This window comes from Salmo trutta, chromosome 25, assembly GCF_901001165.1.
Source record: "Salmo trutta chromosome 25, fSalTru1.1, whole genome shotgun sequence".
Classification (NCBI taxonomy): Eukaryota; Metazoa; Chordata; class Actinopteri; order Salmoniformes; family Salmonidae; genus Salmo; species Salmo trutta.
In genome coordinates, this window is record NC_042981.1 from 22,464,652 (window position 1) to 22,487,026 (window position 22,375).

The 22,375-nt window shown below is 43.9% G+C and overlaps 1 protein-coding gene across 7 annotated transcripts in view; it reads right to left on the bottom strand.

Moving 5' to 3' along the window:
- Positions 1-7,534: 7,534 nt before the first annotated feature.
- Positions 7,535-22,375, bottom strand: part of LOC115162163 (fermitin family homolog 2) — a 79,745-nt gene continuing 64,904 nt past the window's right edge. For 5 of the 7 annotated variants that reach the window (XM_029713197.1, XM_029713198.1, XM_029713200.1 and 2 more), the window contains 7 exons: positions 14,376-14,500; positions 14,121-14,227; positions 13,634-13,858; positions 10,567-10,587; positions 9,886-10,010; positions 9,508-9,649; positions 7,535-9,296 (listed from right to left, as the gene is read on the bottom strand). In XM_029713197.1, coding sequence (XP_029569057.1) covers positions 9,123-9,296; positions 9,508-9,649; positions 9,886-10,010; positions 10,567-10,587; positions 13,634-13,858; positions 14,121-14,227; positions 14,376-14,500 — 919 coding nt within the window. In that variant the 3' untranslated portion in view covers positions 7,535-9,122. The remainder of the gene's footprint in view (positions 9,297-9,507; positions 9,650-9,885; positions 10,011-10,566; positions 10,588-13,633; positions 13,859-14,120; positions 14,228-14,375; positions 14,501-22,375) is intronic. The other 2 variants (XM_029713202.1, XM_029713199.1) reach the window with 1 other exon arrangement.

Sequence of the window (22,375 nt, forward strand, 5' to 3'; positions counted from 1 at the left end):
TTTGCTGTGCACTTTTGAGAATGATGTTTTCCCACGAATTGCATTTTGGAACATTTGCGCTTATAGCCTACCCTTAACAAAAAGGGTGTGTGCATTTCTGCGTTTATAATGTGAAGAAATAGGCTAATAGTTTATCAACATTTTAAGCTAAACGTTCTGTTGCATCAGCCTCATTGCTTTTATTTATTTTTTGCACGGTGGTTGTATTAATTTGGGATCTATCACTTTCCATAACTGTCCCAAAAGTACAAGCTGACCAATAGAATAGGTCAGGGTTCCCCAACTGGCGGTCCACAGGGGATTTTATTTGGCCCCCCAAGTTTTCTGAGCAAAAATACATTTAAAAAAAGTATTTTATTGTTGGACATAAAACACTATAAAAACACCAGCAAAACAGCTCCAAGTGATTTTAATTTTGGAAATCTGTTCCAAGGTATTCCCACGCATAAGAGAGAGATATACAGTATGTGATCGTATATAAATGTAAGCAAGGTTTGAAATTATTATGTTTTACTAATATCTGTTTTGGCTTCTTGTGGTCAATTTGCAGGTTGCAAATTATTTGTAATTATGTTCCGGCCCTCAGAACATCTGCTCATGAAAAAATATCGGCCCACGGCTGAATCTAGTTAATGATCCCTGGAATAGGTAAACTTTTATACTATGGGGGATAGTACATTTACATAGGCTAGTGCTTTTGCTGTTCTTTACTCATCTTGTTGGCTGCCAAAAAGTAAAATGTGGATAGTTCTAACTATCCACATTTTCTCGGAATTCAATAAGAAGGTTGCGCGTCGTTACATCCCCGATGTGTCGGGCTTCACTTGTAGCCTACTTCGGAGCTGTGATGCCTGTGAGAAGGATCCGATCACATCATGGGCATTGGCTAATAAGAATTGAGATATCTGAGTGAGAGCCATGTGAGTGAGAGGTGCTTCGGAGGAGGCTACGGTGATTGTCAGCCGGGAGAAGGGAATTATAATTATTATATTCAGCACAAGGGCCACTTTTTTTTTTTGGAGGGCCACACAAGGGGTCATTGACGGCCACAGCTGCCGATGCCGCAGAGAAATTCGAACCCTGATCCACTGTATCCATCTGTCTTATATAACTTTGTGAGAGGTTAAGGAGCAGTATTGCAGACCCTATCACTCCCTCTCTCTGGGTTCCATCACCCTGAGCCTGCTTTTGCCCCTCCCACACACAAACCCGTCACACACACACCTCACAGTGGAAAACAAACACCCTTCCTGCCCATGACATCACTGTGTTGGAGCTGGGCTCAAGGAGAGGAGGGTGAGGAGGGAGAACAAGGCACCCCAGTCCCTGTGGAGAGCAGGGTAAACAGAGAGTGGGGTAGCAGAACGGCCGTACCCTCTGCTCTGCTCCTAGCGCGGACTGCCTCTCATCTCCCCATGCAGCCAGATGGCTGCCCGCACATCCTCTCAATACACACACACACACCCACACAAACACACACACAGCGCTCAGTCCTCTGACTGATCAAACGCTCCATTCAAGCAGGGCATTCATGTGGCTTGTTGTTTATTCAATCAGTATGATGAGTTGAAATCGTGGTCATTGCAGTGAAATATGATTACATCAGATGCATGAGAACATAGGTATTTTATGATCTGATGGGTGGGAGAGTAGGACATTAGATCTGCATGTAAGATTCACATATATAGTTCATAGCGGATGACGGCTTTATTTCCACTGTGTTTGGTTGTGTACCTCTTTGAACCAAACAGTGGGAGTACATCAAACAACAGCATGTTTTATTTGATTTCATCAGAGTGCTTTACTGGCTCTTGTTAGAGCTGGACTTTGTTCAAGAAGTCACTTTGCATTTTCAACAGAACTGTGAGATGTGTGTGTGTGTGATGGTGTGTGACAGTGTGTGTGTGCAATGTGCATACGCAAATCAATTTCTTACGATTCAAGTCAACCTATGTGAAGTGAACAGTAAGCTAGTGTGTGTGAAGCCATTCATCTCCCAACCCTTTATTGACTTTTAAAAGGAGAGGGCCAGGCTGAATGTCTGTGATACGTTACCCTACAGCCAAACCATTTATTTTTGTCACCAACTGGGTTGTGACCTGACTTGCATGATGAAAAACCAAAAGGTGACAAAAAGATTGTTGTCAGAGACCTTTTCCTGTATTGTGCATGATGTCTACCCATCTCCATGGTTCCCTGCTCGAGGACGTCTCAGTTTAATACCCAATCATAATATTTTATAACACCACACTCCCTGAAGTAATTAAGCTCTGTTGTAGCTTGCAGAATTGGATCATATTCAGTATGGCAATACGACTGTGCATTCCTAAAGAAAACAATGTTCAGAGTGAAAGTCCAGTATGCTTTACAACTACATTAGTTTTAAATGCATACATTAGGAAGAAATAGGACAGAGTATGTGCACATACATGCACTGGCTATGTGCAGGTGATGGATATCCCAGTATGTTATATAAATCATGTTTATCAGAAAAGGAGAAGAATCTGCACTCCAATATAAACTCACAAATGAGTTTGAACATTATCACAATAAACACATTTGGGAGAATTTACATGTATTGCAGAGCAATTACATACAGTATAGGCCTACTGAATAGTGGGGCACCACATTGCAGTGAAGAACTGATGTTAAACTGGAAGAAAGCTTTACATGTTGCCAGTGAGAAACATAAAACACTTGTTTGTTAAAGTTAATCATCTGTCCCCATTTGATTAGAAAAAAACAATAGTTAATTAAAGAGTGTGGTTGAGGGGAGGAGAAAGTGTATTGGCCAGTGCTGCAATTTGATTCCATTTTAATTGAGCAAAACCAGATTCCCCACATTTTGACCTTCACTACAGTAGACCTATTTTGACGTAAGGTCAACAAAACACTTCTACACTTCCTTGAGCTTAAAATATCGCAGCTGTGTACTACTATTTGTATTTCTTTCCTTGCATAGCCTACTTTCCTTCATAATGACCACTATTGATAGTTAAACTGGATAGCTGTCCACCATATTACTTCTGCATAACAAGCTCTATTTGATCAGTGGTCCTATAGGAATTGAAACAAGGAGAGGAAGCTACATACAATGCGGTACATCTCAAATCAAAAGCTGGTTCTCTCTCGTCTCCTTCCCTTGATCTAAAAACAAATTTAGTAGGTTAAAGCAAATGAAGGAAAGGATATGAGAGGCCTCTTTAGACTAATGAGACACACCCTCCCAGAGTTTCTATCTCCTCATATTCCCTCTCACCTGCAGTGCATAGTGCCAACACTGCGAAAACCATTCATCTCTCTCTTTGCCTGAAGGCAGCAGTTTAACTTGGACGTGAAAGCTGGAATTTCAGAGGAAGAGTCCTGCCTGTATCAAAGTTAACACTCAGCCACGTCTTGCAGTAGATTATTACTTCTACAGTGCTAGCTAAATGGGCTATGATGCATCCATCATTAGTTATCACTAGGGACGTGACCAAGAAAAACTCATAACAGTAGACTTATATCCAATGTACTCCTCTAACAATCAAACTGTCCGGGACGAATGAGATCCTTAGAAGATTGCACTGTCTATACAACGCAGTTCTTATGATGGCTTTTCCTCTGCTGTCCCTGTTTCAATGGCAGACACCTCATTTTCAATATGTCACACCAGTCATTCAGCCAGAGGTATAGGCTTACATCTCCCAGTCCCCAGCAGGCAGCAACCCACTCAGTTCTGTCCCCTTTTATTGTTTTGCTGCCAGATAACTGGCCGGCCAGCTAATTTAGCAGACCAATGGCCAGACAGCCCCTGGGTATAATAAAGAGCTGAGGATCCAATTCTATTTTCCAACATCCAATTTGGTCTTTATTGCAGGTGTCACATCGAGATGTTCTCATATCCACACTGCAGGGGGCTAATGTAAGACAGACACAGGGTGCTGGAACCGGGATGAATGGTGGAGACTGAGCTTATTGCCTATTATGTTTCGATGGAGGGGGCTGTTAGAGAGGTTTCTGGATGGAAAGGGGCAGATCATGCATCATAGATCATTGGAAAAAGATGATCTGACACAGGGGAGAGTATAGTATTGAGGTGGCAGCATAGCCTAGTGGTTAGACCGTTGGACTAGTGACCGAAAGGTTGCAAGATCGAATCCACGAGCTGACAAGGTACAAATCTGTCATTCTGCCCCTGAACAAGGCAGTTAACCCACTGCTCCTAGGCCATCATTGAAAATAAAAATTTGTTCTTAACTGACTTGCCTAGTTAAATAAAAGAAATAGACCCAGGTGGTCGGCTTTGACAACTAGAATAAATGTTTGACTCAATGTTTGACTCATTCTCAAAAAATGAAAAGTTGCTTTTTAAGGGCAGTCGCTCTTTAATGACAATGCAATCACTGTATTTACTAAGGGAGCATCTGAACAACAATAAAAACATGTTTCCCCAATATGGGAAGTATTGTAAGATGTGAAATAATCAGTCCCATGTGAAACAATTGACCAGTTCCAGAGAATTACTGTTAACTGATCTCTGGTTTGTCTATAATGGTCTGGTGTAGGTCTATTGACATAGTCATGAGGGAATGTAAGCAGTACACACATTGGAAACACATCAACTCAATGCGTGGGAGTGTGTGGAGAAAGCTGAATATCTCCAGCCAGCTGATAACAGAAGTTAAGCATGCTGATGAACTTATCTAAAGTCAGGTCTGATACGTAGAATAACCTACAATAAAAACGATGCTATACCTGTAGATGTTTCATAAAACTAGCTTACCAGTACAATTTGCTTTCTAGGCTAACAAATATCTTTCAACCATTGATTGTCAGTCAAGTTCCAATGAGTCAACCCTTATGTCCATTACCTTAGCCAGGTATGAAGACAGCTGAGGAGATATGCTTCTTAGAAAGTAAAGAACAGTGGAAGACAGCTGGCACATCAGTGTTACAAGAGGTCCCAGATATTGTCTGTGTGTTATTGAATCCAAGCAGTTTAAATCATTTAAAATCACTTCAAACTCAACTGAATATTTTCTTTGAGCGTCCTACTCCTTCTGCTCTTATCGTGGTGGACGTCACCCCGTTGTCCCATGAGGTCACAGGAGTTCCTTGACACTAACTAGGTGGAGTGGCGACTGGTTTTGGACAGCCACTTCCCATTCAGCGTCACACACAATGGAAATGCTCCCTCTGGAGAAGACCCAGGGAATGTCGGGATAGGAGTCAGGATAGATGCCTCGTTTTGAGATGAGGACAGATTCATGCAGAAGATTCAACACACATGCATATACACAGATAGTAAGCGCACGCTCTCTCATACATGTACGCGTTAACAACTTCTACTTTAGTTAAGTGAGAGACATGCTCCCAACATCTTAAATAAGCAATGAAAGTGCATTGAATAGTTCTTGAAATGCTATTGACACATCTCTTACAAGGACAGGATGTTCCTGTAGATTTCATTGTTCCCAGAGCTTCACCATTAACACCACACACCTCAGCACTGGATTGGAGGGTGGATACCGTACCAGTTGACAAGCAGAGAGATACTGAATAAAATTTGATTTGAATGTAATTGCCCAAGAGGGCCATCTCAACAGTCACCATAAAGGATATGACATGCTCAGATCTTACTGTGATGCCATGAACATGCTAGACTACGGAACGCTACACATTTTGTTTTCTAACTTTACCGCATGATGTGCATGTTGACGATTTAAACAAAAGAAATGTAGAATGACAATGTATAATCAAGAGACATACCCTGACACACAAGCCCTCTCACCATGTATCCCCCATGTCACCTGCCTGAGTCACAGCCCACCACCCCTCTCTACAAGATGCCAAGACACCATGGGCACCAGGTGGCCGGAGTGCCATCTCCATGGCAACCCTGTCTCCCTGGCGCGGTGGGGATCGGGCGCCAAAAGCCTGGCTACAGAGACGGACGGTAACACTGTAAACATTTCATCTCCCCATCAATCTGCCGCTATGTTTCTGATGGATGCCAAGTAACGATGGAAGCTGCTTTAAGAACAGTGAGAGTAGACCTTTAGAGTAGTTTGGATCCAGTCCTGGATGTTACTGCAGCAGAGGGTGGAATAGGGGATGGTTACATACTGCCCTCTGGTGGAGACAGGGAACCTTCACCCCATTTCAATTGTTGCAGAAAAGGAAAATACAATACTGTAGCTTTATAGCGAGTATTCTGGATGTTTTCTGGTCTGTAATGTGTGATCACTGACTCAACGTTTGAATAAATAGTAAGGAGAGGGTTTGTACTTACTGTCAGCAGCATATCAGCATTTCAATTTAAAATCACACAGTCCATGTTATTCTGTATAACATAATGGTCTACGAACACATAACATGTCCTCAATTGGAATACAATATTATAACTCAAACTTCATTAAATAAAAAGTTAAATTTTTTTTTTTTTTAATAAATGCATTTTTTTACAGTCTGAAAACAGCCGGCCATGCACTGCTGCTCTGGACATTGGAGGCAAACAAAACTGTTATAGGAGGAAAAAACTAGGCTAGTTTGCTTCTTTTACTTCAGTTCACTTACGGCTGTTTGTCTCAAACTCCAAGGTCTACTTTAACAAAAAGGGTCTCCTTCATACCAAAAACATTATTCAATTAAAAGCTACAATAGTGATCAAATCTGAAAATGAAGTGATAGATTTTTGAAAAGGCACTGAACAGCAGAGTAAGGGTTTGGCAGCCTAGGGATGTGTCATTGGTGGTAGTTTCCAGAGCTAGAATGTAAGATCAGTGCCAAAAAAATGCAAGAAAATAAAATAGCAATGTAATTCAGTTTATAGGAGAGGCAACAAGAAAAAAGTACATTGAAAAGCCCTTTTAGCAATGTTTGCGTAGTAATAATATCTAGTGTGAGAAAAATCTTAATTAAATCCCAACCAACCTGGAGTTTGAGACTACTGTTATCTTCATATATATATATATATATATATATATATATATATATATATATATATATATATATATATATTAAAAACTCAATAAGACCGTAACATTGGCAGGCACACATTTTCATACTACACAATGTTGACAGATGGCTTTCCCCTCTCCTTTCTGGAAACAAAAAACACACTTCCCCCAAAAAAACAAGAAAAAAAGCAGCAACAAAAGAACTGTACAATTCTATAAAACCTGTGTTTTTACATTAGTTACAAAAAACGAATACTTCATTTAATGTTCGTTCATACTGAGGGCAAAGAAAAAAGACTTTGCATAATTAATTCTTCAAACTTGGTGACCTATTGCTGGTGCGTAATAATATTAATAACGGTGCTGAATAATAACACTATACGGTGTAAGATAAAGAATGGCATTTAAAAGAGGCGGCTGCACTTGGGAACGCTGTTATTATTGGTAGTATCCCTCCAGTTGTACTACACATGCACAATGCATTTGCAAGGGTCTGAGTCTCAAGGCAGAGCTGAGGTCTTTCCTTCATGCTGTGGACGCTGGACAACCCTATATGGCTGGCAGCATGTATCTGTTCCATGACAACATTCTTGTTTGCATGTTCAGTAATTGCCTCAGAACTTGCCCATGATACCCATTAAAATATCATCTCAAATAGAGTATCCTTGAGTGACCCCTTCAACCTTGAGTATCTATGAGAACTAGGCATGGTTATTCAGCGGTTTACAGATAAGAAACTACAGGATATTCACCCTGCTTGAGCTCCTGTTGTGCTGACATGTTAACTAATGCCGATAGATAAACGCTACTGTAGGTGTGTGCCAAGGCTGTTTAAACTCTCCAGGCACACTTGTTAGCTGTTGCATGTAGTGTTTCACACAGAGGATAGAAGACTCACTGGAGGTATGCTCAGACAAAAAAAAAAAACTATGAATTGAACTACAGCTTATTCATTAAGGGATGCTCTACAGACTCTCCCCTAACCCTAACCTTAATCCTTATCCTAACCCTTATTCTAAACTTAACCATTACCCTAACTGTCACCTCAGCAAGCAGTTGCTTATCAACAGATAGTATGGCCATCTGTAGAGCATCTACAGATGGGAAATCCAGACTATCCAAATAAAGTGTGACCAGGGATCATACATATACTGGAGAAGTGCTTACTGCGGAAGTGTGACTTCATATGGACTAGTTAGATCAAAGTGAGAATCCTTCATCGAGTGGAGAGGACACGGTGCCCAATTCTCTCCATGTGCTCCGGCTTCCTTAGTCTTTCCTTATCGACGGAAGGAAATTACCTCATATCACTTCCTGTCTCCGCTGAGAAAGTAAAAGCGTGTCACTGTTTTGCCGATACTCTTACTTTGAGGATTACTACTGCCTATAGACACACCAGATGGAGTGAATATGTGGATGTACAATACGTGAGAGTGAGGTGGCACTCTGCAGCATAAATTAGACAGAGTATCATATCACAGGATGTCAGGTAGTACACAAACCACAACACACCACTTCAAAGACTCCGAACAGCACCACACCTCACCAAAATGACAACAATAGAACCAGAAAACGAAACAGGGATAAATAAATAATGTGATTCTTCATAAGAACTGATACATGGTTTTGTGGGCTGGTCGGATTACGATGACGCCATAGCTGAGAGCTTGAAGGGTCAATTTGATCAGTTCCTTCAGTGGAGTCAGAGTAGAAGGGGGGATTAAGAAACTCTTTGCAATGGAGAGGTCTCCTGATGACATGTGATAGGTTCTCATGGACGTAGCTTTGTGTTAGCTGCTTGAGGAAGAGGCTGCTGTCCCCAGTGCATTGGAGAGGGATAAGTGAGTGGAGAGGGATGGGTGAGTGGAGAGGGGTCATGGGGGGGGGGGGGCGACAACTCCCAACTTCCTGTCAAATAATGTGGGCGATGGGGGAGCCACAGGCAGGGTTTGGAGTTAGTCTGGGCTGCAGCGTTGCGCAGAATATTAGTGTTAATGCAACAAACATAAAGGGCATCAGTTTCTTAACAACAATGGCGATAATGGGTGGCCGCATGGGGCTCTAAAGCATGGTTGCATTTAAAACCACCAAAACTTTATAACAAATAAAATAAACCCATATGATTTAGCCTCCACCCTCCCTCCCCTCTTGACCCTAAACTCTGACCCAGGGGTCAGGTAGTCAGACCCAGCCGCTGGTCAGCTTGTAGAACATCTCCTCGTCCAGAGACTCGTTCTGGTCTTTGGCGCGCGTGGACAGGAAGATGTAGCCTCCGATGAACTCATGTACCACCTTACAGTCCACCTCCGCACATATGAAAGCCAGGCTAGGCTCGTCTGCAAACTCCACCGTCACCTAGGACCACAGAATGATCACACAGTCAAAACTATAGGAATCTACAAGGTTCATTTACTAGAACAGAAATTCTCCTTTTAAAATTTACTAACCATGTGAAATGCCAAGCTAAGATGATGAAGCTAAAACAAATTGGTGGTAACTGTTCAGAGTATTAAATGCCTTGTCTTTAAAACAATGTATTTTCTGGTCTATAAGCTGAAATCCATACCATCTTGATCTCCCAGTTGACATTCCACTGCTTCATGTTGGCAAACCTCCAGGTCTTGATGGCGTCTCCGGTGCTGGCGTCCATCCGGATGAGACGGTTGTAGGTGATGCCAATCAGCTCGTCCCTCTTCCCACCCTGGAATCTGTGAATTACAGAATTCCAAGTGAGCTCACTGCTTGGGATGTGCTTATTGGAAGTAATAAGCTTATTGGATTTCAACCATGCATCTTTGAAATCTGACACAATCTCTGTTAGCTGTAAAAGAACAATCCCAAACACAGACAGAGGCAGGTGGGCAGACAGAGAGACCTGGGGGAAGAGATCTGTTATATCAATAAAGGAGTGTATGAAGAGACTGGAGAAGAGAGTGGGACTCACTTGGCCAGGAAGTGAGTGATACCAAACTCAGGCAGGGACTGCCACGCCTGGATGAAGCGCATCTTAGCCTCGATCAGACTCATCTGGGCCACGTTCTGGTGGGCCTCTAGGATCCGGGCCGAAATCTGATGACCACACAACAAAAGACTGTTGAACACACAGGTCACAGACCACCACTCTGAAACCAAGCCCCAGACACACACCCACCCACCCACACAGACATAGGTCTACTGTGCACACATGGCCCTGTCCTATAACCTCCCTATAAACCCCCAAAACCAAAGACACCAAACACCTCCCCATAAATATAGGAAGACACATAAAGTAACAAAATTAAAGTATCAACAAACATTTGAGATATGTGACCCTCCACAGAGGCCAGTCTAAGGGCCCATGAAGTGCCTCCCCACCCCGGTGTACGAGTCAGTGGGATGAGCAGAGAGATGCTGACCTGCGTCTTCAGGACAGACTCACCACTTTACTATATTAGCTTCACATTTAGAGTGTTAGTAGTTGAAGGAGAAATTAGCGGGAATGAGGATCGGACAAAACACAAGCTAGCAATCACCCTTGACCGGGCAGTTTGTTTTTCTAATGTTAAAGGTGAAACTAACTATTGAGACTGTTACAGATCTACTGGTAAATCAAACACGACCCGAAGACAAACCCATCTCCACTTACCAGGTCCCTGATATAGCCTGGCTGAAGAGGGAGGGAGGCAGACGGAGGGATGGGAGGACAGCGCAAAAGGAGGGAAGAGAGAAAACAGAAGGAAAGAACAAAGAAAAACAAGCAAATGAGGCCAATGAGCAAAGAAAACAGCTTCAAAACAACGCAGCATAATCAGAACAGGCTAAATTAACAGGAACATTTTGATCTCTCCATGGGGAGAGAAAGCAGCAGCAGTCTCCATGGGGAGAGAAAGCAGCAGCAGTCTCCATGGGGAGAGAAAGCAGCAGCAGTCTCCATGGGGAGAGAAAGCAGCAGCAGTCTCCATGGGGAGAGAAAGCAGCAGCAGTCTCCATGGGGAGAGAAAGCAGCAGCAGTCAGTGTCAGTATCTGTCAGGGCAAGCAGAGGGTTTAGGACACAAATCATTACAAACTGATTTAATTGATTTACAAGTTTGAAACATTTCATTGGAGCTATTATGACAGTAAATCTCGTTTTATTTTAGACTTAAGTAGCTACTGTACTGTAGGCAATTCATCTTGTGCATGCAATTCCTTTCATGTCCACACGGTGGGAACACATACCAAGGTACCACACAGCTCAAGTAAACACCACTACTGCCCTCTGCATTAGGTCATTTAACAATATCCTGTTGTTTGTTATTGTGCCTGCCCAGTTTGCTTTCTCTTATGTAAAACTATGTTTAGCTGGTAAGCTAGGAATCCATCTAGCCTAACTCCCAGTGATCTATAAATTCCTTTGCATATCTGCTGGGAATTGCAGCGTGGAAGTCACATCGGGGGAGTCGGAGGAGAGGAAGTAAAGTATGGAGAAAAAAAGCAAAGAGCAGAGGCAGCACCCTGCAAGCATCTCTCCCACAGCACAGCTGACTGACGCAGTGGCAGGTTGACCTTTATTGTCATGAGTCATCATGAACGCAGAACGGAGCAATTTGCCCTTAGATAGGCCAGCTGCAATGAAAACATTTGCTATTTTGTATAAATTCATGACAACAAAAATGTGCTTTTGGTCTTAATTTCAGGTTAGGGTTAGACATTAGGGTTAGCAGTGTGGTTAAGGTTAGGTTTAAAATCAGATGTTATGACTTTATGGCTGTGCCAGCTAGTGACCACTCTGCAAAGCTTTCACCAGAATAAGATTCATGACGAAAAACATTGACCTGCGACTGAGTAGCTGAAAGAGTGGCTTTTCTCAGCCTGGTTTCCCACTCTGCATTCCCAGACAGGACTCATTTCCTGAAGCTCCCAAACAAACAAACTCACAAACATACTGTATGTCCACAAGCATACAATACATGCACTCTCTCACATACACAACAACTACAGTACATACACACAGTTGCATGAAGGACACACACACACCTTCTCTGAACACACCGCCAGTGGCCTTGTCCAGGCAGAGAAGTGAGGGGTGTTTCATGTGGTGCCTTAGGGACATCCCCTGCCTGCCTGGCTGGAGCTCAGAGCCCCAAACTGAGACTGGAGCTGGGCCAGAACCACAGCCCCATACAGACAGACCCGCAGGCCTGGGGAGAGAACCTAGGAGGGGTGCTACTATGAGATCTGAGGGGAGGGCCATTTTTTTCCTCACACACGCATACCACACACACACACACACACACACACACACATCCTGTTTTTGTGCAGCAATGCAGAATAAACCAGTCTGTCTCCTTCTTTGGGACAAAAACACCATTCCAGTGTGATCCAGCAGACACGGTGACTGTTTTTAGGATGTCGACCCTGGATAGACATTTCCTGTTTGATTAGCTCTCTCCTCCCTTCTCACTCACACTATGAGTGGTCTTTCCCTATGCTCTTCTTCTAGACGACCCAGATTCACGTCAGGCTGAAGCTATGGTTACAGTCCAAACCCAGACTAGTACCGAGACATCACTTAACCAACACACACCAAAAGAACCTCCCACTTTTCCTATACAGCTTAAATCAGAACCACATTGAGTGAGTAAGCGTGGGAAGACCACTCCCCCTCTCATTGTTACCGGTATACGCATCAGCCTGTTATTTATGTTGGAATTTTCTAAATAAAGAGCACAATTTTACTGTTACTTAAAAACGTAAGTTCATCTCTGCCTATGAGGTCCTAATGCGTAAATGTGACTTCTCGTCATTGGTTGGCTTTTGGTGGTTTGTTTCGGATTTCTCAGTAAGACAACTCCTTTAGGTTGCGTCTCTTTCTCTGGCTGTGACTCGCAACCTTTAGTAATATATCCGTTTCCTCTTCTCCTTTCCTTCTTGTGTGTAACTGGTGTGAAATGGCTAGCTAGTTAGCGGTGCGCGCTAGTAGCGTTTAAAATCGGTGACGTCACTCGCTCAGACCTTTAAGTCGTTTTTTTCCTTTGCTCTGCAAGGCCCGCGGCTTTTGTGGAGCAATAGGTAACGATGCTTCGTGGGTGACGGTTGATGTGTGCAGAGGGTCCCTGGTTCAAGCCCAGGATGGGGCGAAGAGAGGGACAGAAGCAATACTATTACTTGAGCACAGATCTGGCAGGATATGGATGGGTGAAATTAACATGGTGGACCTTTATCCAGTCAACTAGCTTCCTTTCAGAGGAAAATGACAGAAGGGAGACTAGGGAAGGAAGCTGATTAGAGTAAGGAGAAAGCCTTTGAGCGTGACTTGTGGTAATCCTCTCTTTTAGACTGCTGTCCTGGGTTCCCCTTGGAGAGGGAGGGATAGAGGGCGGTTGCATTCCTGTGCAGGACAACCCAGATGCCAGGAGGCACCCCAGGCCAGCTGGGAAGTAAACAACAACCTCCACCCTGAACACTGCTCTGCCCACCTCTTCCCCCTTCGTCTCTCTCCATCCTACCTCCATGGAGGACCAAGACTATCCTTAAACCTTCACCTGACTAACATCAACTCATCTGAACATGATTAAGTGTTGTTTTTTGTTGCCATAGCTTTTGTCAGTTCACTTGCAGTGTAGCAATATGCATCTGTATGCATGCGTATTTGAATCCAGGGAGTGATGGGCCAATCATCTATTGTCTACATTGATGGGGTCTCCTCTCCACACAGCCCCTGGCTAGTTACCTGCTTGTTCTTGTACTTCTTCAGGTAGCGCGGCGACACCAGGCACTCAGAGTTGATGTCGTTGGTGACAGCTGGCTCAGCGATGAACTGCGGGTCAGGGTTCATGTGCTGCATCTTGAGGAAGGACAGAATGTTCTGGACCTCCAGGTTATAGGAGCTGTCTGCCATGGTCTTCCCCTTAGAGGCCAGGCGGCACGCTGCCATCCAGTGGGCATATGGCTTCTCCTGCAAGGGAAGGAGGGAGGTGGTGGTTATGCTGAGGCCAATGACGTACAAGGCTTTTCATTAGGTCCTAGAGTACTTTCCGATGTATGTGGTAACTGCAATATTTTCCACCTACACTCCAACTATTGACACAAATCTGATCAGTCTTAATATGTTTCTAAGTCGCTTTTAAATGTAACACCATGAGTAAATGTATTGCATTCTTGACATTGTGACAGATGGTCCTCCATGCAACCAGAGGAAGCCAGAGAGCCACACTCACAGCGTCACACCGCAGCCAGATCTCGTTCATGCCGTCAGCCACTGGGATTAGCAACTTGATGTTGAATTTCTGACTGGAAATGTTCACATCTGGTGTTACCTCGCAACCTACAAAGACAAGGAAAAGTTCTGAGGAAGGGGACAGGAGGGGGTCAAAACCATCCATCACACACCACTGGGGATCACACACACTTAGGTCATAAAGGAACTGTTGCCTTCTTCAGTGTGTGTGTGTGGGGGGGGGGGGTCCTGGTACCTCTCAGATTCATTTGGAGGGAGGGTGTCCCATGAGCCTCCTCTTTGCTCTTGTAGCAGGAAATTGTGATGTCCTTGAATGTGCACCAGTACTGCTTGTAGCCTTTCAGTGTCAGTTTTTTGGGCCTGGAAAATACATAGAAGAGAGAGAGTGAGAGAGGCAGCGAGCGATAGAGGCAGCGAGAGAGGCAGCGAGCGATAGAGGCAGCGAGAGAGAGCGGCAGAGCGAGTGAGGCAGCGAGAGAGAGCACGAGGCAGAGAGAGGGAGAGCGAGCGAGGCAGAGAGAGAGAGGGAGAGCGAGCGAGGCAGAGAGAGCGAGCGAGCGAGCGGCAGAGCGAGCGAGAGAGAGGCAGAAGAGAGAGGCAGAGCGAGAGAGAGAGAGGCAGAGCGAGAGAGAGAGAGGCAGAGCGAGAGAGAGAGAGGCAGAGCGAGAGAGAGAGAGGCAGAGCGAGAGAGAGAGAGGCAGAGCGAGAGAGAGAGCGAGAGAGAGAGAGGCAGAGCGAGAGAGAGAGAGGCAGAGCGAGAGAGAGAGAGAGAGAGGCAGAGCGAGAGAGAGGCAGAGCGAGAGAGAGGCAGAGCGAGAGAGAGGCAGAGCGAGAGAGAGGCAGAGCGAGAGAGAGGCAGAGAGTGAGGTACATGGGAATAGAACCGCAAAAGGTATTTTTATGTGCACCATGTCATCAAGCACAGACTTATCTGCAACGGGTCAATTTGATGGAAACATCTCTGGTGGGAAAGTGTTTTCATGCAGATTTTGGAATATTCGCATGAGAATCTGTCGCCAGTTGGATGGAAACCTAGTTCGTCATCGGTGTTTTTCAAATCAAATCAAATTTTATTGGTCACATACACATGGTTAGTAGATGTTAATACGAGTGTAGCGAAATGCTTGTGCGTCTAGTTCCAACAGTGCAGTAATATCTAACAAGTAATCTAACAATTCCCCAACAACTACCTAATACACACAAATCTAAAGGGGTGAATGAGAATATGTACATATAAGTATATGGATGAGCGATGGCCAAGCGGCATAGGCAAGGTGCTGTAGATGGTATAAAATACAGTACATACATGTGATGAGTAATGTAAGCATAATAATATAATACGTAAACATTATTAAAGTGGCATTATTTAAAGTGACTAGTGATCCATTTATTAAAGTGTCCACTGATTTGGTCTCAATGTAGGCAGCAGCCTCTCTGAGTTAAGGATTGCTGTTTAGCAGTCGGATGGCCTTGAGATGGAAGCTGTTTTTCAGTCTCTCGGTCCCAGCTTTGATGCACCTGTACTGACCTCGCCTTCTGGATGATAGCGTGGTGAACAGGCAGTGGCTCGGGTGGTTGTCGTTCTTGATGATCTTTTTGGCCTTCCTTTGACATCGGGTGCTGTAGGTGTCATGGAGGGCAGGTAGTTTGCCCCCGGTGATGCATTGTGCAGACTGCACCACCCACTGGAGAGCCTTGTGGTTGAGGGCGGTGCAGTTGCCGTACCAGGCTGTGATACAGCCCGACAGGATGCTCTTGATTGTGCATCTGTAAAAGTTTGTGGGGGTTTTGGGTGACAAGCAAAATGTCTTTAGCTGTTGCGCCTTCTTCACCACCCTATCTGTGTGGGTGGACCATTTCAGTTTGTCTGTGATGTGTACGCCCAGGAACTTAAAACGTTCCACCTTGTCCACCACTGTCCCTTCGATGTGTATAGGGGGTGCTCCCTCTGCTGTTTCCTGAAGTTCACGATCATCTCCTTTGTTTTTTGACGTTGAAAGAGAGGTTGTTTTCAAGACACCACACTCCGAGGGCCCTCACCACCTCCCTGTAGGCTGTCTCATCGTCGTTGGTGATCAAGCCCACTACTGTTGTGTCATCTGCAAACTTGATGATTGAGTTGGAGGCGTTCATGACCACGCAGTCGTGGGCGAACATGGAGTACAGGAGAGGGAGGGGGACACACACCCTTGTGGGGCCCCTGTGTTGAGGAACAGTGAAGTGGTGTTTCCTACCTTCACCACCTGGGGGCAGCCCGTCAGAAAGTCCAGGACCCAGTTGCACAGGGCGGGGCTGAGACCAGGACCTCCAGCTTGATGATGAGCTTGGAGGGTACTATGGTGTTGAATGCTGAGCTGTAGTCAATTAACAGCATTCTTACATGGGTATTATTTTTGTCCAGATGGGATAGGGCAGTGAGCAGTGATGGCGATTGCGTCATCTGTGGACCTGTTGGGGCGGTATGCAAACTGAAGTGTGTCTAGAGTGGCTGGTAAGGTGGTGGTGATATGATCCTTGACTAGCCTCTCAAAGCACTTCATGATGACAGAAGTGAGTGCTACGAGGCCGTAGTCATTTAGTTCAGTTATCTTTGCCTTCTTGGGTACAGGAACAACGGTAGCCATCTTGAAGCATGTGAGGACAACAGACTGGAATTGGGAGAGATTGAGTATGTCCGTAAACACACCAGCCAGCTGGTCTATGAATGCTCTGAGGACGCGGCTAGGGATGCCGTCTGGGCCATTAGCCTTGCCGTCTGGGCCAGTAGTCTTGCGAGGGTGAACACGTTTAAATGTTTCACTCATGAGAGGGGGCGCAGTCTTTGTTAGTGAGCTGTGACGGTGGCACTGTATTATCCTCAAAGCGGGCAAAGGCGTTTAGTTTGTCTGGAAGCGTGACATCGGTGTCCGCGACGTGGCTGTTTTTGTAGTCCGTAATTTCCTGTAGATCCTGCCACCTACGTCTCGTATCTGAGCCATTGAATTGCGACTCCACCTTGTCGCTTTACCGGCATTTTGCTTGTTTGATTGCCTTGCGGAGGGAATAACTACACTGTTTATATTCAGCCATATTTCCAGACCTCTTTCCATAGTTAAATACGGTGGATCGCGCTTTCAGTTTTGCACAAATGCCGCCATCCATTCACAGTTTCTGGTTAGGGTAGGTTTTAATAGTCACAGTGGGTACAACATCTCCGATGCGCTTCTTTATAAAACGCACTCATCGAGTCAGCGTATAGGTCAATGTTGTTCTCGGAGGCTGAGCGGAACATATTCCAGTCCGCGTGATCAAAACAATCTTGAAGGGAGGCTTCTTGAAGGGAGGCTTTGTCAGACCAGCGTTGAATGGTTCTCGTCACTGGTACATCCTGTTTGAGTTTCTGCCTATAAGACGGTACCATCTGGACGCAAACCTAGCTAGTTGTTACAGTGGGACGCAAACCTAGCTAGTTGTTACAGTGGGACGCAAACCTAGCTAGTTGTTACAGTGGGACGCAAACCTAGCTAGTTGTTACAGTTGGATGCAAACCTAGCTAGTTAGTGTTTTTTGCTACATTTGTAAATTGTGTAGCTGGTACGCACTCAAAAGGGAGATTAAAGTTTTCTTTTTTGTATTAATTTCATTCAGGGGTAGATAGACGTTTAGGTCTAAGCCGTGAATGACACTGACGAAGGCTTAGGCCGAAAGGTTTGTTGTCCATCTACCTACCCCTGAATGAAATAAATATTAAAATAAACTTTGAATCTCCTTTGAGTGTGTACCAGCTACATAATTTAGGAATTCTATTACATTTTGGTTGACACACCTGCTCTGAGCGCAGTGGCCACACAAACTTTGTTACATCTTCAGCCTCACCAATCAGCTGGCCCTGTGAACAATCCCATCCACAAACACAATCCACACAGCCTAGCTTGATACTGAACAGACAACAGCTCTCCAATTTGGGTCCAAACCTTGTTTCCTGCTCCCCTAGTATTAGATTTAACATCCCAGGGACAATGCATTCTTTAAAGGAGCATGGCCTGTCATTAGAAGGCATCAAGGAAAGACGAAAGGAATTCAACAGAGGCAGTCTGGAGCGTTCGGAGGAACTGGCTAGTTGGCCTGTAGCCACTGATCTAAGGTAAAAAAAGTTAAGTTAAGTTCTTGTTTTTCAAATCAACCAACAAAACACATTCCACGTTCACAGATGTGACAGACTTAAAAAATATATATAATAATAATTAAAAAAAACCTTGCAGCAGCACTATCAAGGTTCTTAGTAACCATATCCAGCCTTAGCTGAGACGACGAGCAAATAATTTGTTTTTACAGCACCTTACACAACATGCATCTGCTCATTTCCCTAATCACCCCATTCACTCTGTCCAATTTGAAATATAGTTGCGTAGTGGAGACCAGAGTCTATCAAACTTGGGATGTCTCTTGCGGAGGTCATAAGTGAGCTTTTCAAGAGGAAGACAGACAACAATCTGGTCAATCCACATTTTAAATGTAGGAGAAGTATTAGAAGCCCACAATAGAATAATACATTTCTTAGCAAAGTATGTGACAGTCAAACAAATTTTCTCTGTCTGGATCAAGAACAAAGTCCTGCTGGGCATTAAGAAGTGTGCCCAGCAAAGTGTACATCAGTATTTTCTGTGCAGCAGTATGTATAGATTGCCAAAATCTGGCACTCTCTACAACTCCAAAATACATGCATATACGTTCCACTTTCAGAGGTACATCTTTTACAGTTAAGAGAAATGTACGTTTTCATTCTATGGAGTCTCATTGGGGTGTAATAAAATGTGTACAAAAATTTGTCATTCGATTTTCATTTTTACATTAGTAGAGGAGCAGTATACCCTGTCGCAAACCTCCGCCCATAACTCATCACTGATAGTCAGACCAAGGTCCTTTTCCCAGATTATTTTCAAAAGAGTAAAGGAGGAGCCTCCTTTCTCAGAAAGTAGTCTATAGATATAGATTTTGCCTTTATTGGATTGTGCTGTATCAAGAAGGGTCTCAACTTCATTCAGCTGAGCTCTAAACCTCCTCTTGCAAGTAAATGAGGAAATGATGTGTCTAATTTGAAGATATAAAAAAAAAATGATCTTGGCACATTGAATTCACTGCAGAGCTCTTGAAAGGATTTCAGTGTAGTGGTTTTCTGATGAAATAGGTCTGAAAAGATCCTGATTCCTAGAGTATGCCAAAGATTAAAGTTGGCATCACTCAGGGCTTTTGGCAAGTCTGGGTTGCATACTATAGGCGAGTGAGAACATTTGGGAGGAAATGCCCAGGTATTTCTTGCAGTCCCTCCACACTAGTAGGGTGCTGTAAATCAAAGGTTTTGGCTATGTTGCCCTCTTCACTAAAGTTATTAATGAATATAATTGAGCTTAGGGTCAATGAACAGGATTGGGCTTCTATCTGAATCCACGTTGAGTCTTGTCTGTTTGTGATCCATGTTAGCATATTGCGGATTTGGGCAGACCAGTAGTACAATTGAAGGGAGGGAAGGGCAAGACCACCCTTAGATTCAGGTTTCGATAGAGCGGAGAACTTGATCCTAGGTTTTGTATTGCCCCATACTAATTTGGTGATGCTTTAGTTAGTTGCTTTGAAAAAGGAAACTGGGAGATAGCATGGGAGCATCTGAAATAAATAGTTCAATCTAGGGAGGATGTTCATATGGATGTTAATTCTTCCGACTAAGCTAATTGGGAGGGAGATCCAGGTTTGGAGATCATTTTCCTTGAAAAGGCAATTCAGATCTGGTGTTACAAAGATCAAGGTATTGAAACTCCTGTCTTCCATTGGAATGGACAGAGTGTCATCATAGAGCTGGTGATTGTAAGATTGAGAGGGCAAACAGTGGATTTGTTCAAATGTATCTTATATCCTGAAAACTTGCCATACTGAGCAATTGTGTCTAAAATTGGAGGGAGGGATTTATCAGGTTTGGATATGTAGAGCAAGACATCATCCGCGTAGAGCAAAATCTTGTGCTGCAGGCCGCCTGCAGAAAACACCCACAATACTTGGATTGCTCCTTATCAACTCTGCCAGAGGCTCCGCCCCCAACAAGTAGAGCAGGGGGGACAGCGAGCACCCTTGTCTTGTACCCCGTCCCAAAGGGAATCTGTCAGAGTTCAGACCGTTAGGAGTCACCATGGCATTTGGATGAGAGTATAGGGACTTTAACCATTTAATAAAGTTTGGGCCCATATTGAACTTTTCTAAGACTGAGAACAGAAAGCTCCACTCCATCCTGTCGAACGCCTTCTCAGCATCCAGTGAAGCCAGCAGGACAGGGGTCTTCTGTTCATTTACTTGATCAATAATATCAAAAAGACGGTGAATGTTATCAGAAGAGTATCTGTCTCTAATAAATCCAGTTGTTTGGTCCGCTTTTATTATTTTTGGAAGAAGAGTGTTTAGACTTTTGGCGAGCAATTTGGTCATTATTTTGTAGTGGAAATCCAACAAGCTTATGGGCCGGAAGGACGAGCAGGATAGAGGGACCTTGTCTTCTTTGAGCAGCACTGTAATGAGGGCTGTGTACAAAGAGTCTGGGAGAGCTCAGTTTTTGCAAAAATCATCCAGCATTGGCATGAAAATAGGGCTAAGCTGGGGCCAAAAAGCTTTGTAGAACTCTGGGGAATCCATCTGGGCCTGGGGACTTATTAGGTGGCATGGAGGTAATTGCCTCCAGGACCTCCTCAGGAGTGAAGGGGGAGTTGAGATCTTCTTGGTCAGTCTCTGATAGTTTAGGTAGCGAGATTCCCTCTAGGAAGGAATGGAGTTCTGAGAGAAAACATACAGATGCAGAAGTATATAGTTTGCAGTAAAAATCATGAAAAGTATATTTTTTGGGTCATATGTGACCTCGTCCTCTGCTGCTGGAATGGCCATGATTGTACGCTCGGACATATTTTTTTTAAATTGGTAAGCAAGCAATCTACTAGGCCTATTGCTATACTCGTGGTATTTCTGTTTAGTAAAGAAAAAAAAAAAAGTTATCTCCCGAGTATAGTCCAAGTTCAGTTTGGCTTTGGCTGCTTTAAGTTGACTCCAGGAGGTGCTGTCCGGGGATTGTTTATGTACTTCTTCACAGCGTTCCAGCTCCCTCTCATGATGTAGCCTGTGTGCTTCCATTGCTTGTTTCTTTGAGGAAGCATATGCATTTAAATGACCTCTTAGTGTGGCTTTGGCAGCGTCCCACATTGTGGCCGGAGAAACAGGAGAGTCTTTGTTGTCTTGTGTGTAGTTGTCTATCCATGTAGTTACCAATGTATGGAACACTTCGTTTGAGAACATGGAGATGTTGAATTTCCAGCTCTTTACCCTCAGGATGTTTTTGCAGAGGTCAAAGCAGAGGTGAACAAAGGCATGATCTGAAAGTGCTATGGGCCCGATTGTACACGTGGCTGAATTTATGAAAATCTTTGGGATAAAAATGTAGTCTATACAGGAGTAGGTGTTATGGACATTAGAGTAGTATGTATAGTCCATAGATGAGCTAGTCTCTCTCCAGATATCTATCGGTCCCATCTCTTTAGTAAGAGAGTTCAACATCTTTGCAGATCTAGGATTTGTGGTGGGGACTTGATGATTTGTCCAGGGTTGGGTTGAGGGTACAATTAAAATCTCCAGCCACACTCCAAAGGAAACACAATGCTCATTGAGCAGGGTTATCATTTTGGACATGAAAGCAGGAGTATCTGTGTTAGGGGCGTATATGTTTAAGATAGTAATTGGTTGCCCATACAGTGACCCAGTTATCAACGTAAATCTCCCCTCCGGATCAGATATGTTTTTGTCAATTATGAATGGAACATGCTTATGGATACTGTTTGATTTGAAAGATGAGAAATACACCTGTCCCACCCAAGCTCTGCAGAGTTTAGCATGTTCAGCATCACAGAAGTGTCTCTTGTAATAGCGCAATTTCTGCTTTTTACTTTTTTAGAGCACATAGTATTTATTGCATGACCTAGACCATGGCAGTTCCATGTCAATAGATTTAAGGTACTAGTCAACGTCATCGAACAGTAATCAAACTCTAGTGCAAGTCATCTATGGGTAAATGTGGATGATAATAGTTACAGCTGCAATCACAAAAGAAAAATAAATGGTGTACATAAAAGAACAATCTCTAAACACCCCAGCCGAGTTCCCAAACAACTCGACATATTCTGTTGGATCTATTAGCCCCACACTCAATTCTATGTTCAGAAAAAAAAA